This window comes from Cucumis sativus, chromosome 6 (assembly GCF_000004075.3).
Source record: "Cucumis sativus cultivar 9930 chromosome 6, Cucumber_9930_V3, whole genome shotgun sequence".
NCBI classification, from domain to species: domain Eukaryota; kingdom Viridiplantae; phylum Streptophyta; class Magnoliopsida; order Cucurbitales; family Cucurbitaceae; genus Cucumis; species Cucumis sativus.
The window spans coordinates 8978079-8997274 of record NC_026660.2 but is presented as its reverse complement, the minus strand read 5'-3'; the positions used below and the strand labels follow the sequence as shown (position 1 = coordinate 8997274).

Here is a 19196-nt window from a genome sequence, read left to right as displayed (position 1 = left end):
AGATTCAATAATAAATTATAACATTTTAATAGTTTTGATTTCAAATAGTTAATACAAATTAAATAATAATAATATAAAGATATTAGGAGAATATAAGTTGGTTATTAGTTTGTAAAGTTGAAAGCTAAAGCAAAACCCACTAATTTTGCCAACAAAATTAAAGACAAAAGTTTGTGAACCTCTTCTGTTCTTCGAAGATATAATTAATTCGTTTGAGAAGTTCCAAAAATAAAAAGAAAAAAATTGGAACAGAAGCTGGTTGACATCAAAGGGAAAAGTGGAATTAGTGGAAGTACTCAATTACAATATGGAAAAAACTAAAAGAAAAAAAAAAATTAAAAGTTGCAAATTTTGTTTCAATTCTATTGAGTCATTGACCGTTTGCTTAGAAAATTAGAGTTAATGACAATGCTTTTGAACCATAACGTGGAATAGTAATATTAATTCTTTTCCCTATCTTTTCCTCACTTTGAATTATTGAATTTTCCTTTGCACCAAACAAACAAAAAATCTTCAATTTTAGACTTTTTCTTATTTTTTAAATTCCTACCCTATCTCCTAATGATATCAAATTATTGATAAAATATGAAATTTTGTTATATTATTTTGCTATACATTAAAATGTGTCTTAAATAAACTTACGTCGAGTTTGGTTCATTTTAGTTTATATAATTATGCAATATTGATTTTAGTTTGTTTTTTATTTGAAATATTATATTTTGTAATTTTAATTTTAAAAAGAACTATTTTGATCTTTAATCATGTTTTTTTTTTGTTCAAATCTAAAATTTAGCATTATATCTCATCCACAAGGCAAATAATAAGGTGAATGGAAGAAAACAATATAATGGATCATTCCAACCCTTCTCAACTCATGCATATACCCCCAACTCTTAACTTCATCTTAATTCAAATAAATACATTTCTTACAACTAATAAATATCTCTTCTCACTCTAATTTAAGTAATTTAGTCTTTTTCTTTTCTTCTTAGGAGGAAAATTAAATCAACTCCCTATCTCATCATTTCACAAATGTTCAACATATTTGTAATCTACCCTATCTTAAAATTAGAATTTAATTCCTAAAATTTGGTGAATGTAGCAAAATTTTATTTTTTTTTTATTAATAATAGATCTATTTTATCTAAATAGATATTTATTTGTTCTATTCTTAAGGTGATAGATGTTTTTCGAATCTATGAAGTTTAACTTGAAATTGGAATAATAATGGAAAAGGATTAAAATTTAAGTTTGTTTGATTGAAGTCAAATTTAGAGTGATGTTGAAAGATAATTAAGTAGATGTGTGTGGTTAATAAATATATGTACATTGAAGAAGAGATTTAAGGGGAAAGGATGAGAGTTGAAACAACTCATGTTTAACAGGAAAGAAAGATTAGAAGATAAAATGAAAAACAAAACAGAGTTTGAATTTCAAACAAAGCCTATATGACTATTAGTAGTTTCTGCCATTTCACTTTCGTTGACTTTCAAGAACTAAAACCCCACCCCCCACGTAATTAAACCTGTTTAAATTTCCCTAATTTAGCATTCAAATGCAAACTAAATCCTTAACTCCTTTTATCTATCCATCATGATTCTAGTCGTCGACATGGGTTGAAAGGGAAATTGTGTTTTTTTTTTTCCTTTTTTTTTTTTTTTTTTTTTGACTCCTCCAACAGCCGGCACAGGCCGTCTGAATATCATAATCCTTTTAAACTATCACCAAAATACATGTATGTATGAATACGCGTTTGGACTTCAAAAGCCCAACATAATGTTCTTTCTTCGTAATTAATCCTCTCTATTTCTGTGATTATCCATCTGGGTTTTCGTTTTTTCTTCTTCTTTTCTCACGGTATTCATCACTACTTTGTTTCCTCTGAAATATTCGTCTGATTGGTGAAAAGGGATTCGAAAAAACTTTCTGGGTTTTTGGGGTTTTCTTATAAAGTCGCTTTCTTATTCGTTTTTTCTTTTTTTGTTTTCTCTTTTTATTGATTCTGTGATTTTCCTTGTTGGGTCAGTTCAGATTCTGGAAGATTGGACTTTAGAAATTCGTTCTTGTGTTTTCCTTGGCTTCAAAATCGCGTGGGTTGACATTCCTTTCTATGCCTTTCTTTGAATTGGTTGGGTATCCGGTATATAGGGAGGTTTAGCAATGTTTAAACAAAACTTGATTGTACTGGATTGAATTTTGATTTTTTATTTATGGGATTAGTGTGGAGAAGGTGGTTTTGTGGAATATCTATCGTTTGTTTTAAGAGGGGGTTGTAATTTCTGAAGAAAGTTGGAGTTTCTTTATTAGTTTCTGGGCTGAAAAAATGGGTTGTCAATGTTCCAAGCCTTCTGTTGATGAAGATGGCAAAAACAGAGCCACTGAGAAATTTCCTTCACGAAAGGCTTCACGAGTTAATTTATTAAGAAAAGGAGATGATATGGGATTGAATTCTTTGAAAAGAGATGAAGATGTTCGAATAAATTCCTTACAGAGATCAGATAGTATTCGATCAAAGGTGAAAACAGATGGTGGTGACATGAAACTTGCTTATTTGGACAAGAGAGTCAACGGCTCTAACAGAGTACACGATGATCAAATTGAAAAAAAGAAGAGGGAGCGGTTGGAAGCTGCCATTTCTGCTAATTATCCTGGTAAAGGAAGCATTCCAAAGGCCATGGAAGCAGAGCAAGTTGCAGCTGGTTGGCCAAGCTGGCTCTCCACTGTGGCCGGTGAGGCCCTTGAGGGGTGGCTGCCACGGAAGGCCGAAACTTTCGAGAAACTTGATAAGGTATGTAGGGGTTGTGAATCTGACAGTTGAATGTAGTTTGATGATGTGATTGTGAGTCTGAAGATCGAAATGTGTTTTTATCTGAGTTTCTTGTTGTTTTGTTTGGTTTGGTGGTGATTTCATTTTCACAGATAGGGCAGGGCACGTATAGTAGCGTTTACAAGGCTCGTGATATCATTCACAATAAACTAGTCGCTCTAAAACGAGTTCGATTTGATAATCTTGATGTGGAGAGTGTGAAGTTTATGGCCCGGGAAATCCTTATCCTGCGCAGGCTTGATCATCCAAATGTTATAAAATTGGAAGGCTTGATTACATCACCCCGATCATGTAGCTTGTACCTCGTTTTTGAGTATATGGAACATGACCTTACTGGGCTCGCATCTCGACCTGGTGTCAAGTTCAGCGAACCACAGGTAAATCATATTTACTGTGTTTGGGATACCATGTTTTGCTTCTTACCTTTATGGTTTTTGAATATTGTGAACGTGCAATTTTGATAGTAATTCAGTACTGATAAATGAATTCTCAAGAACCTAACTTTATACGTGTGGCCATGGTTAGGTCAAATGCTATATGCAACAACTTCTAAGGGGACTTGACTATTGCCACAGTCATGGTGTCCTCCACCGTGATATAAAGGGTTCAAATCTCCTAATTGACGACAATGGGATCTTGAAGATTGCAGATTTTGGATTAGCAAGTCCTTTTGACCCTCATAATCAAGTTCCCTTAACAAGTCGTGTAGTGACTCTATGGTACCGACCACCAGAACTTCTACTTGGAGCTTCTCACTATGGGGTTGCAGTGGACCTGTGGAGTACGGGCTGCATACTAGCTGAGCTATATGCTGGGAAACCTATCTTACCTGGAAAAACTGAGGTAGAACATTGTTATATGTACTCTGTTGCAGCATTTAATATTCCATATAAGAGATTCGTCTTCCTATCCATGATCTAGCTAAAGCTACTAGTGATAAAAGGAAGAAGATTTAAAATGGAGAAACCGCAATCTTTCAATGTATATGAAATCCTTGAGGCTATTTTTCTGCAGGTCGAACAGTTGCATAAGATATTTAAACTTTGTGGTTCACCGCCGGAGAATTATTGGAAGAAATTGCAGTTACCTCATTCAACTGGATTCAAGACAGCTCAGCCATACCGACGTTGTGTCGGGGAAATGTTGAAGGATTTCCCATCTTCTGTGGTGGCTCTTGTGGATAAGTTGCTTTCTGTAGATCCTGCTCATCGGGGAACAGCAGCTGCTGCTCTAAAGAGTGAGGTATTGCAGCCTTTCCACGGAATCATTAGGGAGTTGCTCTGATTCTTTGTTTCTCATAGTTATGGTTAATTAACAAGACTTGTACATTCTTAATGTTTCAGTTCTTTACAACTAAACCACTTGCATGCGAGCCTACAAGTTTGCCCAAATATCCTCCCAGCAAAGAGATCGATGCAAAATTCCACGGCTGCAGAAGGTAAGTTGTCAAGTTATGTATCATTAATTGGTGTGAGGACAAGGTATCTCAAGAACGTAGTTAGAAAGTAAAAAACAAGTATTTGGGGGCTGTGAATATTTTCAGTAAGGAAATGCTCTCTTGGATATATAGCTTCCTTCTTAAACTGCTCATATCCCGTTGCAGGCAGTCGAGAGTTGAGGGCAAAGACCCTAAAGATTATGGGGAAGGGAGGCGACCTAAAGAAGATCACCACAATCTTTCTCTGAATGCTAAGGATGAAATAAACATGATGCAGGTATTGAAATTTTACATATCTGTTAAAACTTTTTGGGTTTTACAGTTCTTTCTGAAAGATTTTTTAGACTAATTTAGCTTTTTGCATTTTGTTACAGAAAAGGCAAGGTCATTCAAGTCTTAAGGGCGGGAGTGGTTTGCTGAATCCTCATGGGGATGAAACAGTTTCTGGTTTATTGAATGCTCCGCCGAAACAATCTGTCACAGAAATTTGCTCAGATACAGGCAGGATTTCACATTCAGGACCGCTAATTAGCAAACCAGATTGGATGAAATCTAGAAAGCAACTCGATGACCATTCGATGGCACTTGACGGATCCAATCTCTCAGTATTATCCCGTTTAGTAGCAACGAGGTCTAATATATCTGATAATCCCCATGATAGACCAGGTCCATCACGATCAGAAGTAGGCAGATTGCCCGACTTCGTTAGGGATTCAGAGTCCACGAGAAAGCAGGACCGGATATTTTATACACACCGAGTTGCAGATTCATATCGAGTAGAAAACGAAAAGGCTTGTGCTAAAGAACAGTCTCTGGTTGGTTCCATGTTTCCTCTTGCTTTGTAGTTACATGAATGAAAAATACAATAATTGAAACGCTGATATTTGTTTATGATGTGGTTCAGCTTGCTTATGGAACAGACATGAATAAGCTTTATACTTCTGGCCCAATCCTTGGTCCATCAAACAACTTGGATAGAATTCTAAAAGAACGAGACCGTCAGATTCAAGAATATGCTCGACAAGCACGACATGGTAAAGCTGGTAACAATCAGTTAAAGAGTTCAAGAGCAACAAATGGAAAACATCTGATGTTGAGCCATGGAATGTGAGAGATTAAAAACATCGCTTGCACCCGGCAACAGAACGGAGAGTTGGGAGAGGCCTAAGGTCTGAAATGGCTTGAGTTGTATAATCAAAAGTGATTTGGTTGTGTAGAATTTTGGTTAAAATACTGTATAAAAGGTGGTTGTGAAGCACTACTACTACTTTTGATTTTTGTGGGCACCCGATACTGCTGTGGTGTTTGCCAATTGTTCTCCATTCTTCTTGTTCTTAGACTCTGATAATATGTACATAATAGCAACCATAGAATATTATTTAGATACTTTTTCATTTTCTTGAAAAATATATTTAGTATTTGAAGTAAAGGGATTCAAATGTTGGATGAAAACCAGTTCCATGTCATCAGTGTTTTAAGTGTAACCTTGTGGACAAGTTTATTAAATCTTAATCTTATGCAAATTTGGTACTTTTCAGAAAGAAGAAAAAAAAAATCTCACAGATTTGGTTTGAGGTGTGTTATCAGGTGCTATGGATGGAAAGTTCTATAAAAGGGTGAGAAGTTGCAAATAAAGATTGTATTGTATGGAATAGAGGGAGTTAAAGGACTATATTTGGGTATAGACACACAAAAATCTTGATATAGGCCATACTCGAAAGTGATACAAAATAGAGATTATATTGTTGTGGTTGAGTTTTAGATGGTTTTGTTTTTTTGTTAATAATGACAATTTGTCCTAAAGTCAAACTCTCCTATCTTCTTAATTAGAGTAGGTTCTCTTTTAATTTTACTTTTTTAATTCATGAAAATTTCAATAGAAATTATTGACTCCAAATTCAAGGGAGCATCATAAGTAATATCCATAACTATTGGAGGGAAAGAAAAGTCTTATACCTTCGATGAAGAGTAAAAACAAAGTTCAAAGATATTTGAAAAACTAGTTACATAAACAGCTACATAGTGTTCGATCCAATCCAATTATAAACATGAGGACAGAAAGAGACAGAGTTTATGAAATGCTTCACAAAAATGTTGATCTCATCAATCACATTATTCACATCTGAATAGTCTTATGAGTAGTTCTTAATCAAATTGAGTATCTCCCAAGATTTAGATTTAATCACAGTGACCTCGAAAAGGGAGAATACAAAAGAGGTAAAATGTTTAAAACCCTCAATGATAGCTTGATCAACTTCCAATAATTTGGTGGACAATTGATGTTGAGAGATGTTTTGGAAATCAAAACATGTAGGAGATCCAAAGGACTCAAGGATCACCCACCCAACTCCACTTCAATGCTTTTTAGAGTTCCACAAAGCATCTGCATTCAACTTTCATTCATTCATTTGAAGAGGGCACCACCAAACATGACTCACCAAGCGCTCTACATGAAACGCCCATAAAGACACTCTTCAAGATATATGTTAAAACTTAATTAATTCTTAGAGTAGGGTCTAAGAGGTAAAGGGAAAAAAAAGATGGTTTAATGATTTTGGCAAAGTATGTTTATATAGATTTACCATAGATTCAAACGAAATATTAATATCGATATATTTCTATATCCAAAGGTTCGATATCCATATAAAAAATATATTTATTGAAATATCTAATATAGCTTTCATAAATAGTTGTAAAATAGAATGTGCAGTGGTCATCATTTTTAATTTAGAGTAATGCAAATAGACTAAATGTATAGGAGTAAAAGCAATGCAAGTATTACTGTTATATATATAGGAAAGGACTTGTGTGTGTTTGTTAAAAATGGAAAGGTAAAGAAAAGAAATTATTTTAAGATCAGATAGATAGAATAAGGTTTGAAATGATCAAAGATGCATGTTCTTTTTTTATTAAGAAAAGAAAACAATGCATCTAAGAATTTTGAAGTGTTATACAAAGAAATAAAAATGGTATTATATATAAGGAAGTAAAAATTAAGAATTTGAAAATGCAATTCAATTGTCAATGCATCTCTTATTTATGTATTATTATATTTTTCTATTTTCACCTATATTTGGAAATAAATAAATAAAAGTTAAAAAAATTAGGCCCATCCAAAAAGAAAGAGTCGATTATCTCACAATTAAATCCCAACTATTTAGCTTCAATTTCTCCATTTATATAATTATTTTAGAAAAATAAAAAGATCAATACTCAAACTTAACTCTGTTGGGTATATCAAATTACGTCTTTTATTACTTTGGAAAATGAAAACCTATAATTGTATCCATAAATGAATAGTATTATAGCGTAGAAATGTAGTTTGCAAAACTTGAGATTTTAAACTTGACTCAATATGTGTAGTTGGATTTTCAAATGCTTTTGTTTTGGAATTGAGTGGGGGTATTTAAGTCCATTAAAGTTTAGATTCTAGAAATTGGTAGGACTCATCTCTTCTCTTCTCTTCTCATCTCGAATATTCGACGCTACCAATAGAATATTTATTATTTCATTATTTTATTGTTTAATTGTTATGAATAAATTAATAAATTTTAATTAGAAAAGAAAGGTGTAGATATATCTTTATATATTTTTACCCATATCTTATATTTCTACTTTTGTTTAACATAGTAACTTGAGCAGGGTGAAAGTTTGAAATAAGATGTTGGAAATTACCTTTTTATTTTCAGTCTCCAGACGCAAGAAGTTGAACTAAAATAAATATATTTGAACAATGATCAGAATATGGTTATTCCCAACTATGAACAGAAAATCGAAATGAATCCTGTTTTCAATAATAGTTCAAATATGTTAGAAATATAGTTTTATAAACTAATTTTTGGAGATATATATATATATATATATATATAGACAATAACAATATATTAAAAATTGTATGTGATTATAATATGTATTAGATGTAAGTCCATACATCCTCGTTGGCATTAGAATGGGTCCCAGACAATGAGGCCAACTCAACTTCAAATTTCTGGACTATAAAAGTTTTACCGACGTGTTCCAAGACCATCCAGACCCTTAAATCTAACCCAGAAATTTTAAGCTCCTCGTCGGAAATCCCATCTCCGACGGAACATTTTCAAATGTCCGACATAGCAGCCAGCTTCATCGACATATTCCATGAACAATCTGACAACCCGCCGGTAAGTTCATATGATTCTAGCCAAGAAGGAGATCAGAACGGAGAAACTTCTTCAATCGTTGAAGAAAACAGAGCCTTCTGGATATCGCAGAAAGAAGTTCTTCAGGTACCGGAACCGTGGTTGGATCTTGAATTCCAGATTACATTTAGTTAGTTGTATTCTAATTCTTTCCTTTTTCAACAGGCGACTTTGAAAAGGACGAATTCCATTGAGTTCAAAATCCGGCAAGCAACGAAGGATGCGCTGAGAGAAATGGATTTTAAGTCAATTCAATGCGGTTGCCGGAGTCCGGCAGAGGTTGCTGTGTGTCGAGCGTGCGTACAGAGAGAAGTATGTAATTATTTGAGAAACGCTGGTTACAATTGCGCCGTTTGTAAGTCTAAATGGAAGAGCTCGCCGGAAATTCCATCAGGTAAATAGAAAGCCCTAACCCTGATATTAATTCTTATTGTCTTGAATTTTAGGGTTTTGACCATTGGAGATTTTGTTAGTGCAGGGGAACACTGTTATTTGGAAGTGGTAGACGATTGTAATCCGAATGATAGAGTCATAATCGAGCTGAATTTCCGAGCAGAATTTGAAATAGCGAGAGCTAGTGAGAAATACAAGCGGTTGGTGAGAAGGTTGCCGGAAGTATTCATCGGAAAAGAGGAGAAGCTTAGAGAATTGATAAGAATTATGTGCAATGCGGCGGAGAAGTGCATGAAGGAAAAGAAGGTGCACTTAGGGCCATGGAGGAAGTACAGATACATGCAAGCCAAGTGGTTAGGGAAGTGCGAGAGAACGGCACCGGCGCCGTTGCCGGTGGGATTTTCCAGCCCGCCGCCTAAGGCAAGGGCGTCAATGCTTACTTATGATCTGCTGCAGAGCTTGCCGGCGGTCATGGTTTGCTCTGCTTCTGCGGTTGAGGTGGTGTGAATGTGAGAGATGAGAGTGAAAGGAATTTTGATCGTTGCTTTGTGTTTTTGCTCTTTTTCTATGATATATCCGTTGCCTTTGAGCCTTAAGGCTAATTATATTTGTATAATTAAAATCTTATATTTCAATAGTTTTTTTTTTTTTTCTAATTGCCACAATAATTTCTTAACATTAGTTATGGTTGAGTTAAATTTTTAATGGTAAATCTTGAGTCCACACATTTATGGAAAATTTGAAATTGGACACCGAAACAATAATATAAGTTTTCCAATTTGTTTCTTTCTAAATTTTAAGAATTATAAAAATTTGAATGCCAAATTTTAGAAAGGACAAAATACACCTAATTCTCAAATTGAGTAATGGAGAAAAAGTTAGAAGTTATTAGATATCTCATATTTCATATGGAGTCGTAATACTTATAAAATATTTAATCTACTAGAATATGAAATTTTTAATTTCATATAGGTTTGGATAAAATCTTATCCTATCTTATTTCATTTTTAATATTTATATATTATATATATATATCCACGCACATGACCACATGACTACAACATCCTCATATTTAGATATTTTTCTCGATTAGCAAAACCATGAAACACACCACCACAAACTTAAACGAGGCTACGTCGTTGTCGATTATTTACTAAAACATGTACAATACAATCTAAAAATGGATAAAAAAACAAAGTAAGAGTTGTGGCTAGAATTACAAAAACTGACCATCAAGAATGAAGGTGCAAATGAAGGTGTGGTGGAGCTCCTAAAAAATGGCTAGAAAAGTGCCTTCTTCTCTTCTTTCTTAGAGACACTTTTGTTAGATCTAGAGTAGAGTTTCTTTCCAATTTATTAAAAGTAGGCAAATAATGGAAAACAAGAAATGCAAGCAGCTCCAAATATTTTATCTAAACAAGATATTATAAATCAATTGAATTCTATAAGTTTTTCAATGTTGAGCAAAAATCGAATAAGACGTGATATCAAACGTAAAAGGACAAATAGTGAGTAAAATTGGACTAAAAGAAACATTTTTTTCAATCTTCCTTATTGGCAAAACCATAAACTACATCATAAACTCGACATGATACATATTGAGAAAAATATTTGTGATAACTTGGTGGATACGATATTGAAAATCAATGGAAAGACTAAAGACACCATTGATGCTCGTGAGGATCTAGCTAACTTGAAAATAAGAAAGGAGCTTCACATATAAGAGATTGAAAATAGACGTGTAAAGCTTCCTACACGTTAACTGCTGCTGAAAAAGTGGACTTTTGTACGTTCTTAACGTTTGTAAAATTTTCAAATGGTTTTGCATCCAACATATCTTATTGTGTTAATTTGAAGGAAGGAAAAATATATGGTTTAAAGGGCCATGATTGTCATGTTTTATTACAAAGACTTCTCCCAATCGACATTCGACCTTATCTATGTAAGGACATTTCTACTACTATATCGGAATTGTCAAATTTCTTCCATACTCTATGTAAAAAAACTTTGAGCATATCAGAACAAGACAAAATGCAAGATGATATAGTACTCATCTTATGTAAGTTGGAAATGATCTTCCCGCCAACTTTTTTTGACGTGATGGCCCATTTAGCTATCCATTTGTCGTGGAAAGCAAGAATTATTGGACCTGCTAGATATAGTTGGATGTATTCAATCGAAAGGTATGTGAATTCTTTGTTGCTATTACTTTTATGGTGCAAGGTTCTAACACGTGTATTTTGGTTCACGTTGTATCAGGTGTTTGCGGCATTTGAAGCAATATGTTTGAAACATAGCTCGACCTGAGGGTTCAATTGCAGAAGCTTATGTCATCAATGAATTCTTAAACTTTTGTTTTATGTTTTTACATGGCGTTGAAACAAGGTTTAATAGAGGGGATCAAAATAATGATAACATTGATGATGAGGAGATCAACAATTATGGTCTATCCATTTTCTCTCAACGCATAAGGTGGTGCCCTATTTTGACAACTAACCCTTGATGAGTTAGAGAAATCACATTGGTATATTATAAACAACTGTGATGAAGTGGAACCTTATCTCTAGTATGTATTGTTTTGCTTATATTCATGTTTAATACTTTAAATATGACTAAAAAGTTACACGAACTTGCAAACAATAGAGAGCATATGAGAATCCTTGAGTCGAGTAATGAACATGGTGATTTACATAAGAGACAACAATTAGAATTCTCTACTCAATAAACCCTAGAATGATTCACATTCAAAACGTTTGATTGCCTATTTAATCGAATATCTATAATATACCTAATATACCTAATGTTTCATATATTTTAAATATATACATTACTAACTTTGAAATTTCTACCTAGATTCTGTCCGAGGAGTTTTATATTTGTCGGCCGTTGAATGTCTTCTTCTTTATCTCCGAACTCTCTAAAAGTTCTCTGTAAAAACTGTAACCCACATTGGAAGAAGTAGATGACCGTTCTCATAGAAGGAAAACATTAAATGGTTTTCCATTTCTTTTCAAAATCGTATCCCACAATTTTTTCGGTTTAGATATTTGTTATAAATCAATTAAATAATAAAAATAGGTATTAAAGTAATTTGGGTCGTACATTTATGTAATATTGAGGCCCATTTAAGACATTTGTGAAGTTATTAGAAAATTAAGTTCTTCATGTATTATCATATTGCAACGTAGGCTATATGAGTTAAAAGATCCAAAATTTATATACTACTTTAGCCTCTTTTGATTTAGACTTTTTTTTGTCTCTATATACTGCTGAAGTTTTGTTTCAATTTTGTTTATGTAATAGACTGACTAGAAGAATAGCAAAATAAAAAAAAATTGATAAAATAGAAAAATAAAAAAATATATGAAAAAAAACGGAAGTCCTAAATACTTTTAATCTAGTGAAAAACTTGCATACCAAATACAATTATTCTACAAACCAGAAATACCCCATAATTGACTCAAACTTTCCAAAAACAATGAATATATCCCTTAATTTTTTCCTATCAACACAATCAAATCAAGACCTATCAAAATTCTAATTTCCCCCAAAAGTCGAAATTCATCTCCATCAAAATTCAAAAAAGAATTTAGGCGGCCGTTTTATATATTTTTCAATTATGCCCAAATGAATGTTTTCATACGTTATTAAACCCTTTCAAGCATTCACACCTTTTAAACCCTTCAAGCATTCAAACGTTAAGCGAAAAAGGATCACTAAAAAAGATTCTTCAAACCCGAATCGCTTCCAGCTTCGTCCTCTTCAAACCTTCAAACTCTTCATGCATTCGATACAAAGTAGGGAAGTATTCAGGTTTTTGTTCGTGTAGAGGAGCTTCTTCATCAAACCGATTCCAGTTTCGTCCTCTGCAACAAAAAGAATTCAACGAAAGAAAGTTCGGGCAAGACTAAACAATTGCAATGCTTTGTTGAAGCCCGGATGTCAACGGTAAAGCTGATAAGTTCATTGCAAGATTGAGAGCCGATTTGAAGTTGCAGAAGATGAACTCCATCAAAGATGAACTCAATCACGCCCGGCCCAAGTAAAACGAGATAAGGCCCAGCCTATACAGACTTTTTTTCAACAATATAATAATAATACGTAATTATTTTTGTTTGTTTGTTATTTTAAGATTTGTTAGAATACTATGAGATGATAATACGAGTCGAGAGATACATAAGGTTATATTTGTCTTTTTCATATAATTATTTTCTATAACTATTTGCTTAGTGTGAAATGAAAGGGATGTTTCAGTCTATGTGAATGATATTTGTATTAAATAAGATTCATATATTAACTTAAGCAATAAGGAATGAGAAAAAGACATTGATTGAATTCTTGCAATCATACTATGAATTATTGATATCCTTTCAATAGATTTTTTTCTTTCCATAGATTTTTTTCTATAAGTAAAATTGAAGTTGAATTTAAGGTTCTTTTTTAAAAGAAAATATTATGAATGTGGATCGTGTGACAGACATGAATTTATTAGACATGTAGATAGAGAGAATGTGATCACAATTCACACCTAAACTTTATTGTTTAAAGGACATGTAAATCACATAAGAGAAAATGCTAGGATTTTAGCACATTATCGATATAAATGTAATTAAATTTTTCGTTGATTTTTGTATTTGCACAACGAATACTTCAAACAGTGAGTTGAGTTATGAAATTTTGAGTCAATATCTCAAAGTTAGAAAAACTGTATTTGGAGTCATGTACTCAAATACATATTTGTTAAATATGTTACCATTAATCATTGGTATCTTTTAAGAATTGTAAAGTTCAATTTTCAAACTATTTGTGAACTTCCTATGTATGAAAGATTGTATGTGGTATCAATTTCTTTGTTGGTGAAATCAATAATATGTATTTGACATGTTGTACTTATATAATATGTTGAATCATTTGCTCCACTACAAGAAAATTGATTAATTTTAAGGTCAGAACTAGGTCCCTTCCAAAAAACTTTTTTTTTAAGGTTTACTAACATTTGAAAATTAATTTTCGAAGTTTACGTACCTTCTTATTCATCGATATATATTTATTATCAAATGATTTTTTTCGAATCGCTCACCAACCAACCATCTTGCTCGAATCACTCAGCAATATACTACATTTAATTGTTTTTTTTTTCAATTTAATATTGTTGAAGAAGTAGAAGATGAGAAAAAATACATTATATAATTAATTAATTCTTACATGCAATGATAAACTAACATTATCACTTAGGAGTTTTTGTGCATTTTGCAAAACAATACTCAAAGATTCAGGGTTTTGCAATTCTTGATGTACAAATTAGCAATTAGGTTTTTATTTGGCCTAGAATAGAACATTTTTTGTTGGGGATTTAATACATGCAATCTTCAAAAGATCAAAAAGAGAGATAATCAACTATTGATCACTATAAATAAACACAACCTAGAACGCTTAAAATGTAAATTACCTTATTAATAAAAAAGAATCAAGAAGATTACCGATCTAGCGAGAAAAATCTCCTTTAAATCAGTTTATTAATCAAATCAAGAGAATTTCCGTAAATCGGCTTATTCAAAACAAGTAGAAAATGAAATTAATTACTAGGTCGATGAGACAAACGATGGAGGAAGCGGTGTGAACAACAACGAACTTGAATGGGGAGTTAACTGGAGAGATTGGAACGAGGAGATGGTTAAAGTGCACTCGAAAGTGTGATCAAGTTTCGACTGTTGTGTCGTGCGCGGTAGAGGATGTGAAGCTTGGGGCGACCGAGAGACGACTTGAATTACACTGGATTATTTTACTTGAAGGTTTGGCTAAATTTTAATTTGAGGATTTGAGCTGTGAAATTTTTCCAGTTTCAATCGGGGTAAGTTTGGATACTTAAGTAAATATTTGGATAGTTAGTTGATAAAATTAATAATTTTAATTTTGTTTATGTTTAGGACTGAGTTAATTGGGAATTGGGAAATTGACTGTCAACGAAGGAATATTGTTTTAGCTAATCTCGAGGTAAGAGATTTTACTACTAGACCTTCGATGACATATATGTTATGACTGAGATATTGTTATGATTGAGACATGTTATGACTAAAATATGATATGACTATGTTATGACATACTACATGTTATAAGCTGTGGTGTTCTCTTAACTTTGTTTGTCAGGGTCGTACCCATATGGGTGTCCTTCGATATCATTACCTATTTATGCTTGTGTAGTTAACTTTTATGAGTCGTCCAAGGGAGTCACTTATAGGTTGATTCTCTTAGGCGTTTATTCGAATCGTCGAAGACCAGTTTCTCTTAGGTGTTCCCTTCGGGTTTGCTAAAGACCAGATGTGTTCCTTCGCGATCACTAGATAGCGTGTGTTTTTGGAAGCACAATAATTATGGAGTACTTCCTTACGAAACTCTAATGAGAAATTATTAGACACCTAGCGGGACTAGTAGTGGTCCCTTATGAGTATATGTTTATACTCACTCTTTCTATGTTTAAATTTTCAGGCAAAGGTAGAGGTAGAGGAAAGCCGACAAATAACAAGAAGTGATCGTGGTTTGCCATAGGGGACAATTTATGTTGCTTCTACCTTTATGTTTACAGTATTTTGACTCATAGTATTTTATTTAAATTTATAGGACTTATGAGTTATTTTTATTTTATTTTTCTTTACAAGTTAAATAGGGTCGAACTAAGATTTTTAACTTCTACTTTTATTTCTACATATTTTATTTACAATTTATAATGAGTATTTATAGTTTTCATTGAAAATTTTGTGTTCTCTTTTATTGTTGTCAATAAATTTTTTATTTATTTTAGTAGTAATGGCTTCAGCTTAGTATAAGAAGTTGAGTCGTTACATTAATTACATTGTATTTGTGTATCTTGATCGCATATAACTCTGTTATCTTTTTATAATAATGGTAACTAAACTATCCACCTGATTAATCTTCATTGAATTCAACCATAGAGAAATAATGAAGAAAGTGTAACCAACCTTTGGCAAAATCAAAGAATGAGCACAAAGACCAAGGTGATACCGTAAACTAATATGAATGCTAGGTTCATGCTTCCTTGAATATTACAATTAAACTTTCTTTTGCTAAAAAATTATAGGTTAAAAAGAAGGTTGTCAAGTAAGGACAGACTTTAAAAAATAGACGAAAATAATCTAGCAACCATGGTTATACTAAAAGATGTAAGCATATCTCATACTGAAAAAGATTAATTATCCTATGTAAGTTATAAATATTAATGAATCTTCCTTCTTTGTTGATATATAGTTGGACGCGACAAAGGAAGAATTGGTAAAGATGGTTGTGGACAAGAAAGAACGAATGACCAGAGCAAATGATAAACACTATAGAGAGGAGAAGCTTATGACATCAATAATATGAATAGATACAGCAAGAGGAAAAATGGGTCCATCAAACAAAGAGGAAGAAAATTCATCTCCAGACATGTCGTCGTTTAACTTGCATCTGAGCCGGGCTTGATACTTTTGTTTTTAAACTTTTATGTGATGCGATATTAGATTTATGAACTTATGTTTTCGTTTATTAGTTTAGTTACAAGGGAATTATAAATTTGTCTAGTTAAATGAAATATGAGACAAAATGAAATCTATGACTCAATTTACATAAATGAACTTTGTGAACTTATGTTTTGAAATATTCAATCAATTTAGATAAATGCATCTATTTGTGAAAGTGGTCTGTAAGCTACCTTATATTACCAAATATGCGCGATGTTGTCACATTATAAATCTGTTAAAATACAATGTATTTTTTACTATACGAATTATACTCTAATCAGAAGCATATCTCTACTTATTCAAATAGTGATAATGTATTTTAACATGGTGGAATTCATGCTTTCTTGATTGTAATAAACAAATACATATTTTCGAAATATTTTTTAAAGATAGATATAAATAGCATACATTTTAAAATAATAATGAACCTATACATTTAAATATATATATATATATATAACTACCATCAAAATACATATTTTAAAATAAAAGATATTAATAAATGTATTATGCATGCGAAATTTGTGGTGAATTTTCTCAATCTAATCTAAAATATAATTCTAAATGGTTATTAAAAATATATATTATTTAATTATATTTTTTGAAACAATTAATAAATGTTTTATAATATAACAAATTGAGAATTTGAAATATATATTTGCCATTATTACAGGGAGAAATTGCAACAATATTGCTCACCAACAAAATCTCAGATTTAGTTAGGGCTTACTAAAATTGAAGGTTATTTGAAAAATATATTGTTTTTCTCAAATGTGAAATGTCTACCTCGTGTTGGAACCATTAAAATACAATGTACTTTGAATCTATGAGTTATCATATAATTAGAAGCATGGTCATTATTAATATAATTAAATAAATAGGTGCACCTTTAATTTGCTATTTTTCTTATTTCTGCCGTCAGCCCAAGCAATGCACATTCACATGCCTTTCTTAGTTAGACCAATCCAATCGGCGATTTTTCTCTTCCTTCCGTCTTTAGCATGTATGTGATATTTAGTTTCTTTTCTAGGTTAATTTTAAAAAATATAACAATCGAAAAAATATTTACGACCTAGGTAACAAAATGAAAAAGTTCATTAAATTGACTTTTTTATAAATATTTCAGGTTTGCATTTCATTTTTATGTCTTTCTTCTCTTCTTACTCTACAATTTTTTTTCTTTTCATTGTCTTTTTCTCTTTTTCTTCTGCAATTTTTCTTTTATTATTTTTTAAAATGTTATTTGGTTCAAGTTGTGTACCAAATATAAAATATCTATTTTCTCTTTTTCTTCTGCAACTTTTCTTTTATTATTTTTTAAAATGTTATTTGGTTCAAGTTGTGTACCAAATATAAAATATCTATTTTTTTAAAAAAATAACTATTATTTTTTTGTTTAAGATCGTGTAATAAATATAAAAGATTGTGAAAAATAGTTGGTATATTGAATAACCAAATCTAAACGATCGTGTACCATAAATAACTAAACGATCATGTAACAAAGCATCTTTAAAAAAAATAATTTAGATTTAGGTAGTCAAATTTAAATGATCGTGTACCAAAAAATCTTGAAAAAAAAATCATTGAGATTTGGAACGATCCTGTACCAATTTTACCAATTTTTTTTTTTTAAAAAAATCATTTAGATTTTGCTGACAAAAGTTAAACGATAGTCTACCAAAAAATCTTGAAAATAATGGTTTAAATTTGAACGATTAAATCTAAATGATTGTGTATTAAAAAATCTAAAAAAAAAATTGTTTACCTAAATCTAAACGATCTTGTAGGAAAGTACCGTCAAATCTAAATGATCGTTTACCAAATATATTATGTTCATTAGGTGGCAATTAAAGTACAGTCAAATCTAAATGATCGTTTACCAAATATATTATGTTCATTGAGTGTCAATTAATTGCCATATATCTTTGATATTTTTTATTATGGGCCTATGAACTTTTCTTGGTTTTCAAAATTGTCCTATGAAATGTAAATATTTTGTCGTTTTGTTGCCGTTTTGTTATATTTTTAAAAAAAATATAATATAATGCTTCATTTGAAATCTTGTAAGAGTATTTCAATACTTATGCTAGCTTGAATTTTGATTTTCACTTACTCTTTCATCCAACTCTTGTTGATTGGGGTGATTTTATAATATATTTTTAGGTTTTTTTTCTTCTCTCCCTCTCTTCTTTCTATTTAAAGAGAAAGGTGTGATCAATGATGAGAAGTAAGGTTTCACCTTCTTTTAAAAATACACTCTAAATAATAAAAAAAAAACCATTTCTAGCTAAATGTATTCATAAATATGTATACGAAAGTTTCTATTTTGTATTAATTTAATTTTAAATTTTGTAATCATAGATGCGACCACTTTTTCACAACTGCATACATTAAAATTATGAAAATTGAATCAAAATGAAACCAATTTTTTACCTATTGCAAATATAATAAAATTAGTAACATCAAACGGTAATAATAGACCTATAAAAACGTAATCACTTATAGATTTGCTACTTTTATAAATTTAGAAAATATCATGATATAGACTTTATTATCATAATTGTTTTTGCTATTTTTACAAAAGCTCCTTAAAAGTAATGGACATTTTTTAAAAAACGCACTTAAACAACCATTAAAAAGAGTAATAATAATTAAATGAAGGGGTATAAAACTTGAAGAAGGTTTTGCTCCAACAATCTGGAGAATAATATGTGAGGAGGAGAATTTGTGGATCATGCATGTCTCTGTGTATAAAAATGGTGACAGAAAATGATGGGTTTGTAATTGAAGTCAACAAGTTTTGTTAAGAAAATTGGGATATTTTTAATTAACTACAAAAAAAAAAT

The 19196-nt window shown here is 31.5% G+C and overlaps 2 protein-coding genes across 2 annotated transcripts; both read left to right on the top strand.

Annotated features, from left to right (window-relative positions):
- Window positions 1–1655: 1655 nt before the first annotated feature.
- Window positions 1656–5731, top strand: LOC101207826 (probable serine/threonine-protein kinase At1g54610). Its single transcript, XM_011658646.2, has 8 exons — window positions 1656–2788; window positions 2920–3204; window positions 3353–3670; window positions 3842–4069; window positions 4171–4265; window positions 4431–4542; window positions 4640–5080; window positions 5170–5731. The coding sequence occupies exons 1-8, from the start codon at window positions 2324–2326 to the stop codon at window positions 5374–5376; spliced, it is 2151 nt and encodes a 716-aa protein (XP_011656948.1). The 5' UTR covers window positions 1656–2323; the 3' UTR covers window positions 5377–5731.
- Window positions 5732–8220: 2489 nt separating this feature from the next.
- LOC101208067 (hypothetical protein) lies at window positions 8221–9492 on the top strand. Its single transcript, XM_004139989.3, has 3 exons — window positions 8221–8530; window positions 8609–8837; window positions 8922–9492. The coding sequence occupies exons 1-3, from the start codon at window positions 8366–8368 to the stop codon at window positions 9341–9343; spliced, it is 816 nt and encodes a 271-aa protein (XP_004140037.1). The 5' UTR covers window positions 8221–8365; the 3' UTR covers window positions 9344–9492.
- The last annotated feature ends 9704 nt before the right edge of the window (window positions 9493–19196 follow it).